This window comes from Rhinopithecus roxellana, chromosome 1 (assembly GCF_007565055.1).
Source record: "Rhinopithecus roxellana isolate Shanxi Qingling chromosome 1, ASM756505v1, whole genome shotgun sequence".
NCBI classification, from domain to species: domain Eukaryota; kingdom Metazoa; phylum Chordata; class Mammalia; order Primates; family Cercopithecidae; genus Rhinopithecus; species Rhinopithecus roxellana.
Window position 1 is genome coordinate 204,282,250 of NC_044549.1, and position 27,053 is coordinate 204,309,302.

Consider the following 27,053-nt stretch of genomic DNA (forward strand, 5'->3'; position numbering starts at 1 on the left):
TTGTGTGTGGTGGTGTGTGGGTGTGTCGGTGTGTGTGGTGTGGGTGTTGTGTGTGGGTGTGGTGTTGTGGTGTGTGTGTGTTGGTGTGTGTGTGGTTGTGGTGTGGTAGTGTGGGTGTGGTGTGTGTGTGGGTGTGGTGTTTGGGTGTGGGTGTGGTGGGTGTGGGGTGGTTTGGTGTGTTGGGGTCGTTTGTGGGTCCCCTTCTGGTGTGGTGTGTGTGTGGGTGGAAGTGGTGTGTGTGGTGTGGTGTGTGGTGTGTGTGTGTGTGGTGTGTGTGTGTGTGTGTGGTGGGTGGGTGGTGTGTGGGGTGTTGTGTTGGTGTGGTGTGTGGTGTGGGTGTGGTGTGTGTGTGTGTGGGTCGTGTGTGATTTGGCGTGTGGTGTGTGGAATGTTGGGTGCTTGCGTGTTGTGTGGTGTGTGTGTGTGTGTGTGTGTGGGTGGGTGTTGTGGTGTGTAGGTGTGGGTGTGGGTGTCTGTGGTTTTGTGGTGTGTGTGTGGTGTGTGGTGTGTGGTGTCGGTGCTGTGTGTTGTTGTGTGGGTGTGGTGTTGTGTCGTGTGGATGTTGTGAGTGTGTTGGTGTGGTGTGGTGTGTGTGTGGGTTGTTTGTGTGTGTTAACATACATGCACATCTAGTGTTTTGCCTACAATGTTTGTTGAATGCATAAATGAATGGATAAATGAATTCAGTAACAGAGCTAGGACCAGAACCCAGGCCTCCTGCCCCGGTTCAGCGTTTTTTCCTGCATGCAGTATCAAGCTGCTGTTTTCACCAGTTTGATTGCTGTCTTCCTGTTGACCAGATGCTTGGCACCATTCAACTTTCAACTGGTTCCAGAGCCCAGTGAGAAGGGAAATGGCCACAAGGGGGCAGGAGGGAGAGGAAAGAGGGCCTCTGAATGAATAGCCAGGTCTACAAGAAGCTCAGCAAGGACTGAGAATCTAGCATTCTATTACTCATTCCATGATCCACGGAATAATATTTAGTAAACACCTGCGTGTCAGGCATCATGTAAGGTACCAGGGATAGAAAGACAAACCTACTTGGATGGATCTGACCGTCTCTAGAAGGAGATGGAGGCATAAGCACAGTGTAATGAGTGAGGACAGGGTGACACGTGCCACAAATACACAAAGCAGACGGGAGAACGCTGCGTGGGGTGGGTTAGGAATCCAGAAGATGATCCAAGGAGGGGGACATTTGAACCGAGTCTTAAAGAGTGAAGGTGAATGATTGAAACCTCTCAGTCTGCATTTTCACATGAAAAGTACATTTGTCCTTTAAATCACTTTAGAAAGGCATACAGGATGACTCTGGTAGTGGAAAGAACCACTTACTAAGAAATACAGAATTCTCCATCTGGAAACATGTTTTTTTAGGAGATGAGATAGTTCTCTATTTCTTGCCACAAAGAATCCACTCTAATAACTGCATCTTCCCTGCGGGTCTTAGAGTGAAACCACTGAGGCAATCACCTACATGATGAAAGATCACCCAACAGAAAACTGCTTTCTGGAAACACCACAGACCACAGACTGTCTCTTTAAGAAATGTGCTGTCAGGTAAAAGCAAGATTTTGCAGCAGGTGAAAGAATGAGGTAGATGTAAGTGTATTGATATAGAAAGATTCATAGTTACTTTAAAAAAAAGTTTCTCGGCTGGGGGTCTTGGCTCACGCCTGTAATCCCAGCACTTTGGGAGACCGAGGTGGGTGGATCACCTGAGGTCAGGAGTTGGAGACCAGTCTGGCCAACATGATGAAATCCCATCTCTCCTAAAAATACAAAAATTAGTTGGGTGTGGTGGCCTGTGCCTGTAATCCCAGCTACTCGGGAGGCAGAGGCAGGAGAATCACTTGAACCAGGAAGGCAGAGGTTGCAGTGAACCAAGATTGCACCACCGCACTCCAGCCTGGATGACAGAGTGAGTGAGAGGCAGTGTCAAAAAAGAAAAAAGTTTCAGAACATTGAATATTGTTATTATTACGTAGGGATCTGTATAGAAAGATCTAGAGGAATAATTACAAACAAAAGTGTGGGATTATGAGGTGCTCACATTTCTTGAGTCCTGGATTTTGGTACTATTTTAATTGTTTTGAACAAATGTGTATTTATTTTGGGACGTAAAAATAAACACTTGTTTAGAACATGGGTCTGATTTGTTTTATGACGCTTAAGAATTTGTTACTGGCTATACATTCCAGAAACACGTGAAGAGCGGATTTCCCTAAGGCATATCTGTAGAGGACTGTGCTCGCAAACGCAAACGAGAGGTTCCCGATAAGTCCTGCTCTTGCAAACGAAGCAGGGCGTTCCTGATAGGAGCCAGCTGCAAACAGCAGACCCTGGGGGCTTATTTATGTGTAAACATCTTGATAATCCAGAAAGTCGGGGAAAGGTCAGAAAAACAACAATGTGTCTTGTGACTTGGTAACATTCCACAAACGACTGTATAAAATAAAGCGGAGCGTGTCGTTCGGGGCGGCCGCCATGTTTGTCTTGTCTTGTGTTGTCTTGTGTGTTCATTCCTTTGTTTAGGAAACACGCGGACCCCAACACATATCACTTACCAATATTTACCGGAAAAATAAACCGAGACCTAGGCAGACGGTGTGGCTTTTCTCCTAGAAGCTCCATGGTTGCCAACTTCAGTGCCGAAAGCTCAAATACACAGGTATTTCCAACTCCAACATACATATTTGGAAACTTAGGCAACATTGCTTTGTGGAAAACTGTGCAACTCCTTACAGGAGAGAGAATTTTTTGTATTAAGCTGAAAAGCGGCTAAGTGTGTATTTCTTCAACGACAGGCAATTCTTGGTGGCAAATGTGATACAGGTGAAGTAGACAGAAACATACAGGTTAGCGCTTTTCCAGAAATACAAGGGAAATCAAAATCGCGTGGATATTACCTCTGGTGCCTTTTGTGTATCTTAGAAACTCACTGAGTTCTTTGGATAGCATCCATTTAATTTATAAGTATTTACTGAGCACTTAGTATATGCTTAGCCACTGGGGTACAACACAGAGTCACAGAGACAAATTCTTGGCACCCCTCGAGCTCCTATCCTCCTGGGGAAACATACTAAGCAAGATAATGTATACATAAGGGAGAGAATTTCGGGTAAAGATACAATGAACCAGGGAAAGGAACGGTGACAAGAGTGCTATTTTTGAAAAGGTCAGGAAGCCTTTTAGGGAAAAGTGCCATTTGAGCAGGGACCTGGAGTGAGGAAGGGAGCTACGCAGAGCTCTCAGGGGAGGGTAGCAAAGGAGGTCAGCAAGAGGCAGGCCCTGGGCAGGAATAAGAATTTCTTATGTTTCTGAAAAGGCGAAGAACATCTTAAAGAGCTCACAGCATTTGGAATGTTAAGGTTCTGTGTTGTTGTTTTCATGTTTATAGACTCAGTGCTGTAAATGTAGCTCTGTTGCTTACATATTTTAGAATGGATTTTATTTAGGAGTCTAAATCTACTACGAAGGCACAGCCTTATCTAAATGTCTCTAAAAATACCTCCTGCCTATCACAAAGAAAGACAGAATTTCACTCACAAGAGTCAAAGTTGTTCATTCCACCAGGAGAGATAAGGCTGGACCAAAAGCACCCCTGGGTTTAAGTCCACACTCCCCACTCCCCGACCCCCACCCCCAAGCAGTGACAGACTGTCTTGAACATGTGGCTGGAGGGGTCATAAAAGGGACAGAGAACAGAGCGACAGAAGACGTCTTCTGCATTCTCAACTTTTAGCCCCAGTTGTTAGAGAACTGGTATCTCCCCTATACATCCGGCTCTGGTGGAGACAGAAATGACAGCCCCTACTTACAACGAGGAGACTGTGGCTCAGAGAAGTCAGGCGGCTGCCCAGGATCATGGAGAAAGCCAGCTCTGACTCGTAACCCTTGCTCCATTAGTCTGCGTTCCACTTCAGGAAATGAGCTTGTTGATTTTTCATTTATACAAAAATGAAAAATAAACACCAGATGTTTAAAAACATGTTGCAACACATCCTGCTGGAACTTAAAAGTGCATTCTGACCAAAAAAATTAAATTGGAAAATCCACATAGCAAAAAAAAAAAAAAATGTTTTGAATGAAAATACACTGTCTCTCTCTCACACATACTCTCTCTTGCGCGCGCGCACACACACGAAAACAATATCTCATTTCTCCTTCAGGGAGCAGCTGTGAAGGAAACTGGGGGAGGAGGATGGACACAACATCCCATCTTTGTGTTTCGGTACAGACTAAGCTTTTAGGCCAGCTCTCCTGGCTGGAGGGGAGGCGTGGCCTGCATGAGAAGTAAACATCAGAGACCTGAAGAAGCTTATAAAATCGCTTGGGAGAGGCCAGTCCCCAAGACAGGCATCTCAAATCGGCTGATTCTGCGTCTGGAAACTGCCTTCATCTTGAAAGAAAAGGTACGTACTGTAGTTTTCACCTTTTCATTTATGATAATAATGTCTAAAATAGAAACGGTCTGGGTTCTCCATTGCCCCTTTTCAGCTACATATAATCACCACTGATTGAGAGCTTGTGCTGGTAGCTTTAGACTTGTTCTCATTTTTCCTCAAACAAATGTACAAGGTAGGTATTATCAGAGCCATTCTTCTGGTGACGAAACTGAGGTAGATACACTAGCAACAGGCCTAAGATAAAACCAAACCCGGCGTGAACTCATCCCAGCGTCTTTTGCTTACCCCTCCAAATTGGACAACGAGGAATTTCTCCATGCACAAACACCGCACCAGGTGAATTCTCAGCGAGCTGTCCAACTGTGCATCACAGTAAAATAATCTGGAAACTGGAATTAATGGTGTGAATAGAAAATGCATTTAACAATATATCATAAAATATTGTGTTTGGGAGATACGTTTCTTGTTATATTTAATGGCTAAATGAGTCTTTGAGACCTAATGACTTATTGGAACCTATTTTATTTTATGAGGTGAAATTTCAAAATCTAGTCTTTCATGTTCTGCAGGTCTTTGAGGTCAGGCGCTGGGTCCCCAGGCACTGAGGGTGCGGGCTTGTGGGAGACCTAGGCTTACATTCTGGCTTCGTAGTTTACCAGGAAGTAACCCGGGCAAATTCACCTCGTTGGTACAAAGAGTGTCAGCAGAGGTCGCCTCCAGAGGAGGTGCTGTGGAGACTGAGTGCATAGCACCCTTAAAATCCTGAGACCAGGGCTTCTCCATGGGGAAGCTTAATGCAAGTGGAGCAGTGATTTCCAGCTAGTGCCAGGCCCAAGGTGGATGCACTGTAACCTTAGTAGGATTGCTTTCAAATTACCTCATATTCTGTTAAAAATCATATTTATTTATTTATTTATTTATTTTATTTTTGAGATGGAGTCTCACTCTGTCACCCAGGCTAGAGTGCCGTGGCACTGATCTTGGCTCACTGCAGCCTCCACCTCCCAGGTTCAAGTCATTCTTGTGCCTCAGCCTCCCAAGTAGCTGGGATTACAGGACTGCGCCACCACGCCCAGCTAATTTTTGTATTTTTGTTTGTTTTTGGGATGGAGTTTTTGTTCTATTGCCCAAGCTAGAGTGCAATGGTGCGATCTTGGCTTACTGCAACCTCTGTCTCCCACGTTCAAGCAATTCTCCTGCATCAGCCTCCTGAGTAGCTGGGATTACAGGTGTCCGCCACCACATCTGGCTAATTTTTTGTTTTTAGTAGAGACGGGGTTTCGCCATGTTGACCAGGCTGGTCTCAAACTCTTGACCTCAGGTGATACACCCACCTCAGCCTCCCAAAGTGCTAGGATTACAGGCATGAGCCACTGCACCTGGCATAATTTTTGTATTTTTAGTAGAGACAGGATTTCACCATGTTGGGCAGGCTGGTCTCAAACTCTTGACCTCAAATGATCCGCCCACCTTGACTTCACAAAGTGCTGGGATTACAGGCATAGCCATCGTGCCTGACCAAAAATAATATTTAAATTATACTTAGTTTGTAAAGTATTTAAACTCCTCATTAGAACAGTCTTCCTATTGATATGAGAAGAAGATGCAAAAATATAAGTCGTATATAATCCATATGTTACCCACAGTCTTAAGTACACATTAAGAACATGCTGAATAAGTAATGGACAAATTAGAATGGAAGGACATTGAAAACTATGATGGATGCTGTCCACCCTCTCTCACAAGGAGTTTTTGTTGTTGTTGTTGCTTGTTTGTTTGTTTTGAGATGGAGTTTTGCTCTTGTTGCCCAGGCTGGAGTGCAATGGTGCGATCTTGGTTCACCACAACCTCCACCTCCCAGGTTCAAGCAATTCTCCTGCCTCAGCCTCCCGAGCAGCTGGGATTACAGAAGTGTACCACCATGCCCGGCTATTTTTTTTTATTTTTAGTAAAGACGGGGTTTCTCCGTGTTGGTCAGGCTGGTCTCGAACTCCCGACCTCAGGTGATCCATTTGCCTCAGCCTCCCAAAGTGCTGGGATTACAGGCATGAGCCACTGCGCCCAGCCTCACAAGGAATTTTAACCACAGGAATAAAACTAATGTAGCCAAGAGGCATCTTTGGAAGAGAAGCAGTCAAAGGGGTTTATTCTGAAATCCTCCTACTGAGGTAAAGAATATGTTTCAGCCCACAAGAGAACATTTTATCAGAGTAAGATGTACAACTGACTTTTGTTGTAAGTGTCGTGTAGTGGTGAGACTCATCAGGTCACTGAGGCGGGGGGTTATTGAAAGGCCCTGTGGTGGCACAGAAGAAGCAAGTTCAGGGTGCTGCGGACAGGAGAGGTGGAGATGGGCCCAAGTCCCAGTTGTCTGCCCCTTCCAGGCCCCAGCTTCGCCATCTGTACACCTTGGAAGTAGGGCTAGAGAGATGACCTCTGAGGTCCTCTCCAGTGTGGAGGACCTTGTAGAATGTGCATAATGTGTGGCCAGTCTTTGAGCTTTGATCCTCTGGGCCAGGCTTTCAGCTTGGGCCTATGAACTAGAACTAAAGATCTCTTTAAAATGGATGCAAATTTGTGTGGGTTTAGGCTGCATTTCTATAAATTTGTCATCCCCCAAAAGGTTAAAAGACAGGTGTTGTTTACACGGTGGTAGAGTTGATGAGAAAGGGAGCCTCAAAGACCTAGGAAAGCGGCCCTGTTGCAGACTTGCTCAAAGAGGCTTCAGCAACTGTCCCCCACCGCAGCGACCCCAGCTGGCATGCTTCCACTCATTACATAACTGTTCTTCTGAAAACCAGGCAACAAAACCTCCAGGAAAAAAAAGCTATTGATTATTAAAGGGTATTTAGAGGTTTAGAGACTCATAAGAAAGCAGTTACAATTATTCCTGTAATGACACATCCTTTGAAATGCTCAGATCTGAGAACATTTTGCTTGCATTGCATCAGTCATCATCATTACAGGGAGAAACGCAGACAGCTGGAAATAGCTCGTGTGCAAGCTACAGGCAAGGAGTCACAAGGAAGGAGCAAATTGACAGCGAGTCAGTGAAGGAAACGGGGGAGCTTCAGATACCCAGAACCTGCACGCAGTTCTGCAGCCTCTGTCTCCCTGCCCTGCTGTCCCCCTTCAAAGCCAGCTTCTGCTGTCAAAGGACTCGTGGGGTTGAAATGCCTGTTGCACAGTTACACATCAGCTGACAGTCCTTCTCTGATGTAATGAACTTCATCTCTGAAAAATACCCTCAACAGGCCAGGGGCAGTGGCTCAGGCCTGTAATCCCAGCGCTTTGGGAGGCCGAGGCGGGTGGATCACCTGAGGTCAGGAGTTTGAGACCAGCCTGGCCAACATGGCGAAACCCCCTCTCTACTAAAAATACAAAAATTAGCCAGGAGTTGTGGCGGGCACCTGTAATCTCAGCTACTCGGGAGGTTGAGGCAGGAGAATCACTTGAACCGGGAGGGAGAGGATGCAGTGAGCCGAGGTCGCGTCAGTACATTCCAGCCTGGGTGACAGAGTGGGACTCCAGCTCAAAACAAAACAAAACAAAATAAAAACCCTCAAAAGAATGTAAAAAAAAAAAAAAAAGAAGAAGAAAAGAAAAAAAAGAAACGGAAACCTGCGAAAAACCATCATCTTTCTGCTTTTGATGATAACAGTAAGGAGCATTGACTGAGCATTTACTCTGTGTCAGACAGTCCCCTAAGTACTCTGTCGATATTATCTCACGTAATTCTCACAAAAATTCATGAGCTAGGAATGAGTATTATTCCCACTTACTAGACAAGGAGGCTAAGGCATAAATTGGACACAGTTATACTTAGCATGGCCAGAGTCAGAATCTGAACCTGGCTGGGTGACCCTGGGGTCCCCAGCAGGCCGCTCCCTGTTAAGGTTTCCAAGCGCACTCTTGGGCTGGTAGAGCAGCCAGCAAGATGAGGGCAGGGGGAGGGGTGGTGTCAGAGAGGCATCTCCCCGAAGAATCTCGGAAGACACTAATTGTTGGGCAAGGTTTGGCTTGGTTTTGTGTCTTTCATGGTTCGCTTGGAGGCTTTAATTCACCATTTTACATAGCCCCCTCTATGTCCCCCACTTTACATAGGCCCCTCCATGTCCCCCACTTTACGTAGCCCCCTCCGCGTTGTTTCTGTTCATTTGACAAGTATCTACTGAGCCCACACTCTGAGGCCCGTGGGTGATTCTGAGGAGAACCAGACACAGTGCCTATCCTGGGAGATGCATAATCAGGTGGGAGTGGGGTGCAAAATCAATCCAACAAACTGGAATATCAGGCAGAGAGTGCCCTGGTGGAGGTGCAGAGGCTCTGAGGAAAGCCTCACAGCAATACGGACAGGCAGGTGTGCCGTGCAGGATGAGGGTTCACATGGGCTGGGGAGAGAAGAGGAGAGACCGCCCACAGAGGGGCCCGTGGGCGCAGGACTCTTGCTTCATGATTGTGTGGACTTAGGAGGCTCAGAATGACAACCCCAGCTGCTGTGTGTTCCTCTAACTCCAGGTCCCTTCTCCAGCCACCCAGCCCCACGATGGTGATGCTGCTGCTGCTGCTTTCCGCACTGGCTGGCCTTTTCGGTGCAGCAGAGGGACAAGAATTTCATCTTGGGAAGTGCCCCTTGCCTCCGGTGCAGGAGAATTTTGACCTGAATAAGGTAAAAGGCGAACTTCCCATTTGTTTTGCTGCCTCTGATGTGAAGCATTCTACAAGATTCAATTTAATTATGCTGCTTTAATTTCCACGGCACACCTTGGGACACGTATTTATCTTATTTGGAGTTTCCCCAAAGCGGACAATCTGCTGAGACAAAGACTGGGGGCAGAGAGGTTTGGGGTGATCCCAGGACGCACGAGAGCAGGTGGGAAAGTGAGTCGGAGACAGCACAGAAGCAATAAAGGGAGCGTTCATGAGCTGTCGCCCTGGGCCGTCAGGGTCAGTCACACTGGGCACCCTCTGAGGACAGGTGGAGCATGCCCCTCGGATTGTTCATCAGCTGCTGCCCGCAGGCCATGGGAGCGTCCGTGGCACTAGCCAAGCCCCCTGGCAGAGGAGAGACACAGGGCCTCAGTTGGGAGGCTGGCGGTGACTGGGAATTGCCTACCGTGGCTGCGGTGAACTCAGAGGTGGGCTGAGGGGATACAGGACTAGGGAACCACAGTCGCTGCTACAGAGCTAATATCCCTGTTCTACAGATGGAACATCGGAATCTCCCTTCCCAGCTCACACAGCTGGTAAATGCAGATAGGATTCAAAGCCAGGCTTCTCAGCAGTGCAGGGCACCCAGAGGTCATTCAAACAGGGCCCAGGAAAGCCCAAAATGCCCCAGGGGGCTTTCTTGGTACCTGCGCTAAAATGTCATCAATACAATAAGCTTCTCCACAGCTTCTCCACAGAGAAGCTCTTTCTTCCTGGGGTTTGGGGGAGGGGAAGGAAGAGGGCAGCAGAAAGAGGCAGCTATTAGAGGACAGGACTCACAGGCTCCCTCCCACTGTTGCTACTCAAGCCTGGAATCTCACCCTTAAGACTCCCTCTCCTTAGGAGAAGGTTTGGATCTCTTTCAAGAATGCTAACAGTAGGGCCGGGCGCGGTGGCTCACGCCTGTAATCCCAGCACTTTGGGAGGCCGAGGCAGGCGGATCACGAGGTCTGGAAATCGACACCATCCTGGCCAACATGGTGAAACCCAGTCTCTAGTAAAAATACAAAATTTAGCTGCACGTGGTGGCACGTGCCTGTAATCCCAGCTACTCGGGAGGCTGAGGCAAGAGAATCATTTGAACCCGGGAGGCAGAGGTTGCAGTGAGCTGAGATCGTGCCACTGCACTCCACCCTGGCGAAACAGTCACACTCCATCTCAAAAAAAATTCTAATTACTATTCTAACTAGGTAAAAATATTTACATTGTTTAAAATCCTAAAGGTGTAAAAGAATATACCACATAAAGTTTCCGTCCCACCTCTGTACCTCAGTTTCCCTCGTCAGTAGCAACTAGTTAAAACCATGTATTGTGTAACTTTTACAGATAATATATACGTATACAAGCAAATACATCATAACTGCGGTAAGCAGAAGAGTGGCTTCCAAAGGTGTCCACGCCCTAACCCTGTGAATGTTACTTTGCATAGGAAAAGGGCTTTTGCAAATGTGATCGAAGTTATGAGCCTTGAGATGGCCAGATTAGCCTTGATTATCCGGGGGGACTCAAGCTAATCACAGAAATCCTTAAAAGCAGAGAATCTTTCCCAGCTGTGGTCAGAAAGAGAGGTTTGACAATGGCAGAAGAGTCAGAGAGATGCAATGCCTTGCTTTTGCTGGCTTTGAAAATAGAGGAAGTTGGCCGGGCGCGGTGGCTCAAGCCTGTAATCCCAGCACTTTGGGAGGCCGAGACGGGCGGATCACGAGGTCAGGAGATCGAGACCATCCTGGCGAATACGGTGAAACCCCGTCTCTACTAAAAAATACAAAAAAAAAAAAAAAGAAAAAAGAAAATAGAGGAAGTCCCAAGCCAAGGAATGTAGGCGGCCTGTAGAACTTGGAAAAGGCAGGGAAACGGATCCTTCCCCAGAGCTCCCAGAGGGAAACACAGCCAACACTTTGAGATCGGCCCAGTGAGACCTGCGTCAGACTTCTGACTTCCACGACTGCAAGATAATCAATCTGTGCTGTTTGAAGCTTGTGCTGATCTATTATAGTAGCAACAGAAAACCAACATAATAACTATTTTCTCTATTTTATACATAAGGTACCTTAATATATACACTATTTTGTACCTGACTCTTTTGTCATTAAATATTAGAAATCACTGCATACCACTCTTTTGAAAAGAGGAAGTAAAATTCCATTGTCTGGATAGGCCATTGTTTACTCCCCCAGCCCCCTACTAATGCTCACATTGGCTGTTTCCTGTCTTGTATTATTACAAATGGTACTGTAATGAATAACTTGACACATACATCATTTCTTATATCAGGAGGATGCATTCCCAGAAGTGAAATTGCTGGGCCAAAGAGTATAATACGTATTTCTAGCTTTGCTAGATATTGCCAAACTGCCCTCCACAGAGGTTGTAACTGGTATGGTCTCCCTCCAGCGCGTGCCAGGCAGCCTGGGAGGGCCTGGTTCCCTCGACCTTCCCCACACAGTGGCAGCTTCCTTTAAAGCTAACTCTACACACCTGATGCCTGGACTGAGCATCGGCCCCTAGAGAAAGCATGATACAGATCTTTCAAATCCCCATCACCTCCCCAAAGCCTTGATGACCAACTGCCTCTTCAGGGTGGATGAGGAAAGTTCCATGCACTCTGGAGTCCTAGCTCCCCACAGCAAACACATCTGACTTTGCACAAGATTTGAAGATGACTTGTAGAATCATGCACTCTTTCAGAAGAAAGTTACTTCCCATCATCCCCCATTATTTTTTTCTTTTTCTTTTTCTGTTTTTTTCTGAGACAGAGTCTCACTCTGTTGCCCAGGCTGGAGTGCAGTGGCGTGATCTCGGCTCACTGCAAGCTCCGCCTCCCGGGTTCATGCCATTCTCCTGCCTCAGCCTTCCGAGTAGCTGGGACTACAGGCGCCATCACCACGCCCGGCTAATTTTTTGTGTTTTTAGTAGAGACGGGGTTTCACTAAGTTAGCCAGGATGGTCTCTATCTCCTGACCTCGTGATCCACCCGCCTCAGCCTCCCAAAGTGCTGGGATTACAGGCGTAAGCCACCACGCCTGGCCAATTTTTTGTATTTTTAGTACAGATGGAGTTTCACCATGTTGGCCAGGATGGTCTTGATCTCCTGACCTTGTGATCCGCCTGCCTTGGCCTCCCAAAGTGCTGGGATTACAGGTGTGAGCCACCGCACCAAGCCCCATCATCCCCTTTTTTGTTTTTACAGAGTCTAGAATGTCACAGCAATATTGCTGAAGGGGACACTGAGAAGAGCCCTTTGCTCAGCATTCACCCCCCGCCCGCACATCCCATCCTAGTCACGGATTCTCATTTCAATCAACCTCTTGCCCAGTTGCCCCTGGGAACAATGAGGCCCATTTTTGTCTGGCTTCCCCAGGACAGGGCTCAACTTCTACACAACAGTGTGGAAGAGGTTGCAGGTCCCCAGAGAACCACAGGTTTTGCTCTGCTTGTTGTCTCTGCAGTATCTCGGAAGATGGTACGAAATTGAGAAGATCCCAACAACCTTTGAGAAGGGACGCTGCATCCAGGCCAACTACTCACTAAAGGAAAATGGAAAGATCAAAGTGTTAAACCAGGAGTTGAGGTGAGTGGCTGTGGCCATCCGGGGCCAGGCCTGTGGAGTGTGGACTCGGAGTGACCAGGTGTCCGGCAGCCTGGGTCAGGGAGGATAAGATCCTTGCCAGGTCTGGACTGCCTGCTCCTAGCAGGAATTGAGAGGAAAGCATTTGTCAAGCAAGGATGGCAAGGACTAGGATCCACTTATGCGTTTCCATGACCACCTGCTGGGCACAAACTGACAGGGTTCCTGCCCTCACTGCAAAATAGATACTCTGGTAGCAAAGAACATCAAGACCATCTCCTCTGACCTCCAGTCCAGGAGAGAAGTCGCTTGACACCATCTGCTGACAGAAGCATCCAGCTTTGTTCAAACACTTCCAGGAACTAGGAGCTCATCGCCTTCCAGGACAGTTCATCCCATCTCTGGGCAGCTTAATGTATCAGAAAGCTCCTTTTTTTATTAAGCAAGAATCACATACACAATATATACACATCCTATGTAAGCAGGATACCCTTTAGAAGTGTACAATTCTGGCCGGGCGCAGTGGCTGAAGCCTGTAATCCCAGCACTTTGGGAGGCCGAGATGGGTGGATCATGAGGTCAGGAGATCGAGACCATCCTGGCTAACCCGGTGAAACCTCGTCTCTACTAAAAAATACAAAAAATTAGTCGGGCGAGGTGGCGGGCGCCTGTAGTCCCAACTACTCGGGAGGCTGAGGCAGGAGAATGGCGGGAACCCGGGAGGCGGAGCTTGCAGTGAGCTGAGATCCGGCCACTGCACTCCAGCCTGGGCGACAGAGCGAGACTGTCTCAAAAAGAAAAAAAAAAAAAAATAGAAGTGTACAATTCTATTACCGAGGGCTTCTAACACAATATTTAATCCAGAAAGTTACACTTTGGAAAGCAAATATAAACTTAAGAGGAGCCCCAGGAAGAACTCCTTCCTATCCCCCTTCCACTCTTGAAAATATGAATGCAGTTTTTCATGAACATGTTGTGAGTTCATGGTCAGAGACTGGTGTCCCGAAAACCGTTCTGGAGCAAAATGCAATTGACGGTGAAAAGGGCAGAATCTGTTGGGAGGAGACTGGTTTGTTGCTAAGTCAATGTGTGCAGGTAGGAACAGACCCTCTTCCCCCGCTGTCGGAGATCCAGATGAGAGAGGAGGGCACGGTCTCCAGCTTTACATGGTGATAAAAAGAGAATGTAGTTGGGAACATCAGAGCACATTTCCCAAAACCCCTGGCCTGTTGCTCATTGTCTGGTTTCTAGGACATCCATCACCACTAACCATAGCATTAACCCACTGTCTTTTTTTTTTTTTTTTTTGAGACGAACTCTCACTCTGTCACCCAGGCTGGAGTGCAGTGGTGTGATCTCGGCTCACTGCAACCTTCGCCTCCCAGGTTCAAGCAATTCTCCTGCCTCAGCCTCCTGAGTAGCTGGGACTACAGGCGCCCGCCACCACCACACCTGTCTAATTTCTTGTAGTTTAGTAGAGACGGGGTTTCACCATGTTGACCAGGCTGATCTCCATCTCCTGACCTCATGATCTGTCCCCCGTGGCCTCCCAAAGTGCTGGGATTACAGGCATGAGCCACCGCACCCGGCCAACCTACTGAGTTTCTAACATGTATGACTGCTCTAATTTTAGTTGGCCTCCCTGCTCTGCCTTGAGGATTGATGAACAGACATCATCTCCTCTGTTGGCTTCCTAGGAAGAGCACCCTGATGCCTTTCCACCCTCACCAGGCCTGGTGGTGCACACCTGTAATCCCAGCTCCTGGTGAGGCTGAGGGAGGAGAATTGCTTGAACCCAGGAGGCAGAGGTTGCAGTGAATTGAGACCACACCACTGCACTCCAGCCTGGGGAACAGAGCAAGACTCCGTCTCCAAAAAAAAAAAAAAAAAAAAAAAAAAGTGAATCTTCTTTATGTGTTGCGTTGTTTTGTTTGTTTTTCCATTCTCTTTTATTCCCTCTCTTTGGAGCCTGGGAGCAGGAATTGGTCTTTCAGGCCATTGCAGATAGTCAGAGACAGTGTTGAAGTACAAGGGCCTACCATACTGTCCCGTCCTGGAGCTTGTCAATTGCGGCTTCTTATCACCCCGCTGCTCTCTTCCCCTGCTTGGCCTCAGAGACAGTCACAAAGGAAAGGGCAGGCCATGGAGCTAGGGTCTAGCCTGCCTTTGAGAGCCTCTCTTACCAGAAATCACGGTGTTGGCTGCCATGGTCCTTAGTGGCACAAATCTTGCCTTTCATTGCTTTTTGGCATTCAACGAGTTGTTTTTCTTTTCTCTTTTCTGTTTTTTGTGTTTTTTCTTTTTTTTACTCACTGCAGAGCTGATGGAGCTGTGAATCAAATTGAAGGTGAAGCCACCCCAGTTAACATCACAGAGCCTGCCAAGCTGGAAGTTAAGTTCTTCTGGTGTAAGTCTCCACCTTTCCCCGGAGGACTCAGGGACAGGAAATATGCAGACTGAAGGCTAGCGCCCTGGCTTGGAGAATTCCTGAGACACCTGAGTGTCATCTATAATGACTCAGCACATAGTTATCTGTCAAACACTTACTACATGCCATGCACTGGGGTTGCCATGATGAGCCAGACAGAGCTGGCCTTGGTACTTACGGAGCTCACATCCCAGTGTGGATACGGACACGTGACCTGCAATTTACTGTAACTAGCTAGCGTTTCAATAGGTGAAACACAAATAGGTGCACACAGGACGGGGCTGTAGAAGACCCAATCCAGTCTTGTTTCCCAGAGGAAACTGGGACCCGAAAAATTAGCAGATCTTAGCAGAACAATCTGCATGGCGCAGAAATTTGGAAGCAAGAGATGACAAGAGTGACGGTAAATTTGAATCCTGCTTCCACCACCTTCCTGTCACATTGTTGGGTATCCTGTGAGATATCTAATGAAAGGCATTTGCCTCTGGGTTCTGAGCTAACTGAGGAAGGGACACAGGCAATAGAGAAGGCACCAAATATCAGTTTTACTGCTGATGTAGATACACTAGGGAGTTCAATCCAGAGCCATGAGGCTTTCTAACACGAACAGTGCTTGAGAGCCCCTTTCCCACCTGCAGGGCAGACACTGAAGTTATCAGCTACAAAGATTACTCCCCCCACTTCCCACTTCTCACCCCTGCCACTCCTCCACCTCCCACCAGTCAAGTTCCTAGAGGCGGGTGGAGAGGAAGTTCTTATTTTATAGGCCAAGAAAGGAAGCTGGGAGGAGAAAATAGTTCTTCTCACACATATGAATGTGGACAACTAACTTCACATGTACAAGCCAGAAATAACTGCTCAGTGTCGTGAAAGTAAACTAGATACATACGCTCTGTAAACTGTAAAGGGCTTTATACACAGTTTCTCTTGTTATTTTTATCAAGAAAGAAGCTAAAGTGCAGGCGGGCTGAGTGACGCAGGCCGTCACTGAGCTCATTAGAAGAAGAGTTGGGACCTAAACCTAGGTCTCCAAACTCTCCACTTATTCTTCCCACACGGATCAGGGACAGGGACTGGAGTGAAAGCTAACTATTACGTGCCTAACAGTCTTCATAAGGAAGCCTGGGACAGGAACTAAAAGAGGCAGGAGCTATTGGCTGGGAAAGGTGGAGGGAAAGATGTATTCTGGTTGGGAGGATTAGATGTTTGCATTAGGCCTTGTAGGATGTATGGGAGATTATGGGAAAGGATTTCCAAGTGAAGGGAACTGGAACATAGAAGTGAAGGGAACTGGAACATAGAAGGACTGAATACAGGCATATCACGAAGTCAGAAGTTCGAGACCAGCCCGGCCAACATGGTGAAACCGCGTCTTTACTAAAGACACAAAAAATTACCTGGGCATGGTGGCGCCTGCCTGTAATCCCAGCTGCTCAGGATGCTGAGGCAGGAGAATCTCTTCAACCCGGGAGGTGGACGCTGCAGTGAGCTGAGATCGTGCCATTGTACTCCAGCCTGGGTGACAAGAGCGAAACTCTGTCTCAAAAAAAAAAGAAGAAGAAGAAGAAGGCCTGAATAAAGCGGCCTAGAGTCTGGGAGGGAGGGTACATGGAGAGGGTGATGAGGTTAGGAAGGGCCTTGAATACCACATTAGATGACTTGAAGTTTCTTCCATAAACAATAGGAGACTGTCAAAGTTTTCAAATGAGGAGAGACAAGTGAAGTTTTCTGTATTGTATCTGGGTAAATTTACTCTTGAGAGCTGGACCACAAGAGGAAGGCAGAATGTGCAGGCCTGGGTGTGTGCGGGTGGGCCATGATGCCACTGCTGGCAGAGGTGGGAGACAGATTTTTCCAAAATCACTCTGGGCTTAAGAGTTCTCAATCCAGCTGAGAACACACAGAGCAGCTGAAATGTGCAGATGGGTGATGACTATAACTCTCTCTCTCTCTCTCTCTCTCTCTCTCTCTCTCTCTCTCGGTGAGTGAGGCAGGCAGGCAGGCAGGGTACCAACAGGGCTAGAAAGGTAAGTCAGAAACACTCAGTCTAGGCTTTCGTCCAAACTTCTTTCAAGGGTCTTTCTGTTTCTGGATTGATAAACAAAGTCAGAGGCCGGGGGGCTTGGTGGGTGGTTGTCTGGGCCAGCCTTCTTGTGTTGTCCTGAGGTTTCTCTTGGTTCTCCAATAATGCTGCCTCTCTCTGGTTCTCAGTTATGCCATCGGCACCATACTGGGTCTTGGCCACCGACTATGAGAACTATGCCCTCGTGTATTCCTGTACCAGCATCATCAATCTTTTTCGTGTGGATTATGCTTGGATCTTGGCAAGAAACCGTCATCTCCCTTCAGAAACAGTGGACTTTCTAAAAAATATCCTGACTTCTAATAACATTGATGTCAAGAAAATGACGGTCACAGATCAGGAGAACTGCCCTGAGTTCTCGTAACCAGGCTCCACAGGGAGGCTGTGCCCACTCACGTTACATTTCCTGCTTTGCTTCCTCCACCCCACCCACTCCTCATAAACACAAACCAATCAACCATGACAAACCTTCGCAAACACCAGAAGGGAGGGTTGACCGTGGAAGACAGTGGTGAGGAGCTCAAGGGAGTTGGCCTGAACACATAGCCATGCCCTACCCTGTTACCCTGCTAGCCGCAAAATAAACTTGTTGCTGACCTGCTGTGCTCACAGCGATTGCAAGTTGGATTAATTATTGTGGGTTTTTCATTATAGGCTTATGCTTAGAAATCCTTAAACAGGCTGGTCGTGGTGGCTCATGCCTGTAATCCCAGCACTTTGGGAGGCTGAGGCAGGAGGATCACCTGAGGCCAGGAGTTCAAGACCAGTCTGGGCAACATAGCAAGACCTCATCTCTACAAAAAATTTTTAAAAATTAGCTAGGTATGGTGGTGCACACCTATGCTAGCTACTCAGAAGGTGGTGGCAGGAGCATCACTTGAGCCCAAGAATTTGAGGGTACAGTGAGCTATGACGGCACCACTGCACTGCAGCCTGGGCAACACAGCAAGACCCTGCCTCTAAAAAGAAAAAAGAAAAGAAAAAATCCTGAAGCAGTTATGTTGAAAAAACCAAGCACTGAATTGTCCTAGTTTAAAGGTAACAATCCTGTTTCTGGAAGCGGGGAACCTGATGGCAAAGGCATATTCTGGGTGACCTGAATCCAGATGCCCCCATTCTGGAGTAGACGCTCCTTTCAGGGGGAATTACGTGGGGGTTCGGAGTCTCTGTGGGGCAGTTTCCTTGAGGTGTTTACTTTCTCCTCAGGTCTTCAGAGTCAGGCTGAGGAATGAGCCCGTCTAGGGGTTTATATAAGGAAGAGGAGAATCTATGAGGAAGAACATAGGGAGTTTTTTTTTTTTTAAAGAAAAAAATACATATATATATATAATCTATATGTATTTAAAAATACATATATGTGTGTGTGTGTATATATATATATATATATATGTTGTCATTCATTCAACTGACATTTATGGAAGCCCAATTGCATTCCAGGCATTGAAAAATACAGAATCCCTGTCCTCCCATAGAAGCTCACAGTCTACTGAGGGAGAAACAGATAAAGATGCAATTATAATCCAAGGTGAAGAGTGCAAAGGCAGAGGCACACAGAGGGTGCCAGGGAGCTCCAGGAAAGTCCCAACCCCTGCCAGACACAGGTAAGCACTAGGATTGTGCAACTACGCCTATGAGCACTCCAACTTCCCAGTACCAACAGGTCTCAAGAACCTCTTTCTGGCCAGGCGCGGTGGCTCATGCCTGTAATCCCAGCACTTTGGGAGGCCAAGGTGGGGGGATCACCTGGATGTCAGGAGTTTGAGACCAGCCTGCCCAACATGGTGAAGCCCTGTCTCTACTAAAAATACAAAACTTAGCCAGGTGTGGTGGCGGGCACCTGTAGTCCCAGCTACTCAGAAGGCTGAGGCAGGAGAATTGCTTGAACCCGGGAGGCGGAGGTTGCAATGAGACGAGATGGCGCCATTGCACTCTGGAGTGGGAGACAGAGCAAGACTCCGTTTCAAAAATAAAAAAAACCTCCTTGAGTTTGGTTTTTTAACATTGTGACTTTTAAAATCAGAAAGACCTCAGAATGTTCGCCCTGTAATTTAACTTAGCTCACATAACTGACAATTTACTAATGTTTTGGGAAATGAATAGAAAATTAAGCCATCTGATTAGATTTTTGCTTTTTTAGCATGAATATGAAATGCTCATTTTCTGGAGCACTCGAGTCTCTTTGATGCTTTAATGATTACAAAAATCCCAAGGATTTTAATATATACAATTTTCATTTAACTAAATAAATATGACCTCAGAATGTAGCTTCCAATTCTAAATCCCAGAAGGCTGAAAGCCGTTAGCAAAAAGGCAGTGAGGAGGAGGTGGGCCTGGAGGGAGGAGGGCCTGTCCCAGGCTCTGCCTGCGGCCACACCCTACACTCTGGCACACTGGCCCCACCGCCCCCCGACAGAGGGCATTTGGCTTCTCTGCTGAAAGACAGTCATTCCTGACTGTTGCACTGGCGAGCTGGCTTTTATCTCAGGGTACATAATAAGTTGTGATTTCATTCCTCTTAATAGCTGTCTAGTAACATCTAAAACAATGAAAGTCACTATATTTTGCAACATTTTTCGTGTCTTGACCAATACATAGGCTCACTTTTTTTTTAATGTGAATGAATTACTGAATAGGTAGATAGACAGATGGACTTGAGTTTTTAGGTAAGGAGGGAAAAGGAACCTATGAGGCAGGTGTCAGGGTCACTGAACCTGAGAAAAATTTGGGGGAATCACAGGGCAGCATGTGAGTACCAAATGTCTAGAGGAAACATGGGGACTAACAACAAAAAATCCAGAGGAGAGAGAAAGAGAAAGGAAGTAGGATACAGACCACAAAACAGATTCAATAATGTATCATGAATCTCCACATACCCACCATCTGCTCCAGCAGTATGTATAAAATATAAACTCATCTTAAATTACATAGAGATTACATTCTCGGAGCACCTCCAGAACACATAACCTTGCAATTTTTTGTTGTTGTTATTTGCTAGAGATTTCACCAATCTTGCTTCAGCTATTATCACCCCCTAATTTTTTTCCTAGAGTGCTTTGAAGCAGATCCCTGATATCACATCCTATTGCCCATAGCTACTTAAGCAGAAATCTCTAGCAAATACAGACCCCTTTTATAAAACAAGAAAAAATTGCAAGGTTATGTTTTCTGTTCTGGAGGTGCTCAGAGAATGTAATCTCTATGTAATTTAAAGATTATTTTATATAATCTGGAAGATGAAAAGGAAAATGTATGCACAAGAATGTTCATAGTTTTACTTGTAGCTGTCCCCAAGCTGAAAGGGGCGATACACTAAAGCTAACAGCAGAGGAAGGGTCATAAATTATGAAACAGCCACTTAATGTGATGTCATGCGTTCATGAACATTTTTAGTTGTAAGAACTAGGAAGCCACACTCACTGCTGGGGCAGTCCCAGCGCGTGGCCTTGCTGCCCTGCAGAGCTAGAATCTAAAGCATGTGACTCCACCCCCCCCAGCCACACCTGACTGGACCAGTGTGTGTCCACCTGAGCCAGCCACAGCCAATCCACAGGCTGAACAGAAACCTCTGACTTCCATGGCCTCAAGGGAGGGAAAAAAAATTGAGACAATCGGTCGGGCGCGGTGGCTCAAGCCTGTAATCCCAGCACTTTGGGAGGCCGAGACGGGCGGATCACGAGGTCAGGAGATCGAGACCATCCTGGCTAACACGGTGAAACTCCGTCTCTACTAAAAAATACAAAAAAAAAACTAGTCGGGCGAGGTGGCGGCGCCTGTAGTCCCAGCTACTCGGGAGCCTGAGGCAGGAGAATGGCGGGAACCTGGGAGGTGGAGCTTGCAGTGAGCTGAGATCCGGCCACAGCACTCCAGCCTGGGCGACAAAGCCAGACACCGTGTCAAAAAAAAAAAAAAAAAAGAAATTGAGACAATCAAATAAGGCTTTGACTTTAAGCAGTCTGGAAAGAAGATCATTAAAAGCTCTGGTACTGTAAGGTCATGTCGTTTGTAGTGGCCACTACTGGCCATGCACTACTGAAGTGATGTGTGCTGAAGTGATGTGTGCAGAGCAGAAACGCAGGATAAGCAGAGATCCCTCCGCCCACCCAAGGCCCCCGACAGAGCAGCTTCGGTAGCTGTTGGCTCTCCCTGTCTTAGCACCAGTTCCTGGGGGAGCTTAGCCAGCTTAGGTGCCTGTCCTTGGTTTCTGTAAGATTAGGCACGTACACACAACTATTTTCTGAGACAATTTAACTTGACTGAGTAAATGTTCCTGCAACCAAAATAGTCCTCAGACAAAAGCGGTCACAATGTAATGTTGAGTGAAAGACAGAACGTTGCATTTAACTATGCTGTATTTATAGCCTCATGAAATGGCATAAAATTAAGAACTAAAAGTGAAGAGAGAAAATGAAGGCAATTAATGTGTTAGAGTGGTGGAATCATGGATAATTTTCCCCCTTTTGTAGTTCTGCTGCTGCTACTTGGAGTGGAGGCCCTAAGACTTCAGACCCTAAAACCTCCTTCTAGTTCAGCCTGATCCTCTTGTAAGTCAGGTGTCCAAAGAAATAAGTTTCTTCTTCCAGCAACTACCTCAGACTTTGAGACCTTTCTGGACTATTGTCCTATTCCACCACATCCACAGAACAGCTGAGATGTACTAGTTTGTGAATATAGGATGTGTTGTAGTCTAAAATTTCTCTATTAAAGCAGTCTTTATTTACTACCAAAAAGGTTCTCTATACACTTTTCTAGGAGACATTAAGAAAGATATTAAGTGCCAGGCGCGGTGGCTCAAGCCTGTAATCCCAGCACTTTGGGAGGCCGAGACGGGTGGATCACGAGGTCAGGAGATCGAGACCATCCTGGCTAACACGGTGAAACCCCGTCTCTACTAAAAAAATACAAAAAAAAAAAAAAAAAAAAAAGAAAGATATTAAGTAATCTAGAAAGATTTTATTTTTTTTAAATTTTATTTACTTATTATTTTTTTGAGACGGAGTTTCGCTCTTGTTGCCCAGGCTGGAGTGCAGTGGTGTGATCTCGCCTCACTGCAACCTCCGCCTCCCGGGTTCAAGCGATTCTCCTGCTTCAGAGTCCCGAGTAGCTGGGATTACAGGCATGTGCCACCACGGCCAGTTAATTTTTGTATTTTTAGTAGAGACGGGGTTTCACCGTGTTGGCCAGGCTGGTCTTGAACTCCTGATCTCAGGCGATCCACCTGCCTCGGCCTCCCAAAGTGCTGGGATTACAGATGTGAGCCACTGTGCCTGGCCGAAAGTTTTTATTTTTATATTTGTGTAAACATTGCTTTATTTTATAACAGATTTCCACCCCAGAAGCAACCATTTTCACCTTGGTAGTGAGAAACTACTACAGTTTGTTAGATTTGTTAAATGTGGTCAACTTTCATGCTGCAATCAGTGTTTCCAGTAAACACAACATTCAAATAGGCTCAAGAGTTCCCTAACATTTTCCAGCAGAGTAAGACGATCTGAACTAATCATTGGAAATGCTAAGGAGCAGTGTGGTGGGAGGTACTGGGAATGGGCCCAGCGCTAGCCCTGACCCCACTTATTAGCCACTCACTCTACCAGACTTCTCTAGCAACTCTTCCAGGTCAAACATTTAGTCTCATGGTTTTGTACATGATAAATAAGGTGAGATTTTGCTGACAAAGAGGGAATCTTACATCATTTTTAGGGACAATAAGCCACAGACTTATTTATAAGACCAACCCTGTAGATTGTTTTGTGTCCTTCTAAACCTTACCAATGTACATGTTATTTTGCAGTCAAATGTTCTACCCCCAAGCTATGCCCCCACTTAATTATTTTGATGTATATCTGGCTCCTTGGGGATACGTATATTTTACTCACATTCCATATTATAGTCTATAAATGCACAAAAGTACTGTATTTTATTCTCTGGAGTTTTCCTAGTATGCTAATTATAATTAAAATATTAAAAAGCCAACCTTCAGCATCTCCAGTACACCCAGAGATCCAGGAGGAACAACAACTCATTGAATTACAAAGTGACTCTCTCAGTGAAAAAGGTTGGAAGAATTAGGAAAAGAGCTATCAAAGCTGGAGCGTAATACATGTAATAAACTCTATCCCAAAGCTCTTAGTCTGAGGGTGCTGTAGTCCTAATGCTGCCTCTGGGTATCTGTAGAGGGGAAGGTGCTCAGCTTCTGCTTAGAGACTTACTGTGACCCCTGATTGACACGCATCCTCCTGGCTGGGCATCTCAGTCCTCCCCACCCAACTTGCCTGCCTCTTCTCCCATGGCTCCTTCTCAGGCAGCCATTTTTGGTTCTCAACCAAAGCATGTCGCAATTATCTGGAGGGGAAATATATTATATCAGTTCCTTGGGAAGACATCCTAGAATGGGGAGACAGAGGGCAAAAGGTTGCAAAATATTCTCCAGGGTGATTCAAATCTGCTTCCCTGACTTGACTGAGAAATGCTGCTTTTTCAAAGAAAACTAATGACCACTGCCCGCGCCTCCCCTTTCTGTACCTTTCGTACACATCATCCTTTTGTTGAAATGTCCTGCTGCCAAAATCCAACCCACATCTGCTCTGTTGCAGAGTAGTTTGGCAAAAACTAGTAAAGCTGAGGATGACCTAGTAATTCTCTTCTCTGGTAAACATCCTAGACACACTTCTGCACATAAGCACAAGAAGACACATACAAAAATGTTCACTGCAGCACTGTTTGAAAGACAGAAAAAACAAAAACAACCTAAATGTCCATTAACAGAAGAACTGATTTAGAAATTATAGGCTGGGTACAGTGGCTCACGCCTGTAATCCCAGCACTTTGGGAGGCCCAGGTGGGCAGTTTACTTGAGGCCAGGAGTTCCAGACCAGCCTGGCCAAAATGGCGAAACCCCGTCTCTACTAAAAATACGAAAATTAGCTGGGCATGGTGGCGCACACCTGTAATCCCAGCTACTCGGGAGGCTGAGGCAGGAGAATGGCGGGAACCTGAGAGGTGGAGGTGGCAGTGAGCCGAGATTGCGCCACTGCACCGCAGCCTGGGCGACAGAGAAAAACTCCGTTCTAAAAAAAAAAAAAATTGTAGCATGCACACATGTGTGCAGGTACGCATACACACCATGGAAAACTAGAGAAAACTAGAGCTACATATATCAACATATATAATCTATAAAATATATTGAGCAAAAAGCAATATACAGGATACAGTATGAATATATAAAATGACATTATTTCAGAATACATAAATATGCAGTAAAGTACAATGAAATGCAGGAAATAATAAACGCCAAATTCAAGATCCTGGTTCCCTCCAGAGAGTGGAGGGAGAGGGTTGCAGCTGGGTAGAGAAACACCAGTGGCTTTCATTGCATGGGTAACTGCATTAGTTTCTGTGGCTGCTGTGACAAATAACCACAAATTCAGTGGTTTAAAGCACCTGAAATTTATTCTCTCATAGTTCTGGAGGCCAGAAGTCCAAAACCAGTAGCACTGGGCTGAAATGAAGGTGTGGGCAGGGCTGTGGAGGCTCTAGGGGAGAATCTGTTCCTTACTTCTTCCAACTTTTGATGTTTTGGTGGCTGCTGGCATTCCTTGGTTTGAGGCAACAACACTCCAATCTTCAAATCTGCTTGTCTTCACATGGCGTGTGTGTGTATGTGTGTGTGTGTGTGTGTGTGTGTGTGTGTGTGTGTGCTGTGTGAAATCTTCTGCCTATCCCCAAAAGAATACATATAAATTACATTTAGGGCCCACCTGGATAATCCAGGATAATCTCCCTACTTCAAAAGCCTTAACTCCGCCGGGTGTAGTGGCTCACGCCTGTAATCCCAGCACTTTAGGAGTCTGAGGCAGGTGGATCACTTGAGGTCAGAAGTTTGAGACCAGCCTGGCCAACACGGTGAAACCCCATCTCTACTAAAAATACAAAAATTAACTGGCCATGGTGGTGCATGCCTGTAATCCCAGCTACTCAGGAGGCTGAGGCAGGAGAATTGCTTGAATCCAGGAGGTAGAGGTTGCCGTGAGCCAAGAACGCACCACTGCACCACTGCACTCCAGCCTGGGTGACAGAGCGTGACTCCATCTCAAAGGAAAAAAAAAAAAGCCTTCACTCAATCATATCTGCCATGACATTTTTTCCAAATTTAACATTTCCAGGATTCAGAGATGAGGACCTGGTAGCTTTGGAAGAGCATTTTTCAGCCTATCACAGTAATATTTTCTTAAGCTGAGAGGTAGGTAATAGAAGATATGTGACTTCCCACTTGGGCCCAGCAGAATGACTCCTGCAATAGCCAGAAGAAGGGGGGGTCACTCTGCCATCAATGAGGTGGTGACCTGAGGATACACCATCAACATTCACAGGTGTGTCCACGGAGTGGGCTTCAAGAAGAATGCCCCTCAGGCACTCAAGAGAGATCCAGAAATCTGCCATGATGGAGATGGGGACTCCAGATGTATGCACTAATACTAGGCTCAACAAATATTGGGTGAAAGGAAGGGCCCTACCACATCCATGTTTATCATGCAGAAAACATCATGAGGTGAAGGTTCACCAAACAAACTCTATACTTTGGTTTAACTATGTACCTGTTACCACTTTCAAAAATCTATAGACAGTCAATGTGGGTGAGAGCCAACCACTGATTGTCAAATAAAGTGATAAAATCATATACACACAAAAAGACATAGAATCATGGCCCTTTACCTTTTTTTTTGAGACAGGGTCTCATTCTGTTGCCCAGGCTGGTGTGTAATGGTGCAATCATAGCTCACTGCATCCTCTGCCTCCCGGGGTCAAGTGATTCTCTCACCTTGGCCTTCCAAGTAGCCGGGACCACAGATTCGTGCCACTATGCCCAGCTAACTTTTGTAGTTCTTTGTAGAGATGAGGTTTCGCCATGTTGCCCAGGCTGGTCTCGAACTCCTGGGGCTCCAGCAATCTACCTGTCTCAGCCTCCCTAAATGCTCGGATTATAAGCGTGAGCCACTGTGTCCAATCTCATGGCCCCTTACTTTGAATAACAGTTGTCTATGACTATATCTTAACGCAGATACAGACTGTGAACCTTTCATAGAAAAAGAGGTCTCCATACCCCTGAACCTAAAATAAAACCTTTTTTAAAAAAGAAAAAGAGGTCTCCAGGAGGCTGAAGGGCAGTGTAATGTGGGTAACTCAGTAGGAAGGTTAGAAGACTACGTGTCATGCTCTAAAAGTAGAGTGTATGAATTTGTCATTTCAGACGTAGGACAATTCTGGATAAAATGAGATCCAGGGCCTAACACCTATAACCTGACTTTTGCCATTTTGAGATTTTTTTTGTGTGAGTCTTTTTTAAGATGTTAAATTACGTTTCTAAACAGTGGTATCCTCCTCCAGACATTCACATTAGCAAGAAACCTGAAGATCAAAAATCAAAAAACCCTTTCAGAACCAAGTGGATTGGATACCAACTTCTAGCAAAATTCCAAGAATTGTGGACAGGTCAGTGGACAAAAATTCCCTTCATATTAGCTAGGCAGCCACCAGCTCCACCTGCTGTTAATCCAAGCCTTCTGTTTCCCACCCCTCCCGGGCCAAAATTACTGCCAGTGCTCTATGAGTCAGCTCTGTCCCCAGGAAGTGACAAATGGGCTCAGGTGCTGTCCTGGACAGCACTGGAGGAAGCAAATGGCCACTCCTTTGTCATTACAGTTCACTAAGTAGGTGTTTGTTCTTTGCCTGCAGCCTGGTCCCAGCAGGATTGGTGAGAGCTCATGTGTGCACCAGAGTCAGAGTACACCCTGTGTCCTCCCTCCCCAAACGGGGGAGTGGTTGCTAATGACAATGACCAACCTTACTGGAAGATGCTGT

General features: G+C 46.3%; 1 protein-coding gene and 1 long non-coding RNA gene across 4 annotated transcripts; both read left to right on the forward strand.

Moving 5' to 3' along the window:
* Nucleotides 1-2,527: 2,527 nt before the first annotated feature.
* Nucleotides 2,528-17,819, forward strand: APOD (apolipoprotein D). 3 transcript variants are annotated; one of them, XM_010356720.2, is made up of 6 exons: nt 2,528-2,671; nt 4,241-4,415; nt 8,941-9,078; nt 12,569-12,690; nt 15,006-15,094; nt 17,327-17,819. In XM_010356720.2, exons 2-6 carry the CDS (start codon nt 4,290-4,292, stop codon nt 17,560-17,562), a joined length of 711 nt encoding a protein of 236 aa, XP_010355022.1. In that variant the 5' UTR covers nt 2,528-2,671; nt 4,241-4,289; the 3' UTR covers nt 17,563-17,819. The 3 variants fall into 3 exon arrangements, with proteins under 3 accessions (XP_010355022.1, XP_030792857.1, XP_010355023.1); XM_030936997.1 differs by having other exon boundaries at nt 2,552-2,671; nt 4,173-4,415; XM_010356721.2 differs by lacking the exon at nt 2,528-2,671 and having other exon boundaries at nt 4,276-4,415; nt 8,928-9,078.
* A 243-nt stretch (nt 17,820-18,062) lies between these two features.
* Nucleotides 18,063-27,053, forward strand: LOC115899263. The gene is made up of 4 exons (XR_004058980.1): nt 18,063-18,236; nt 18,636-18,799; nt 26,580-26,684; nt 26,928-27,053. It is a non-coding gene; the product is annotated as an uncharacterized LOC115899263 (long non-coding RNA).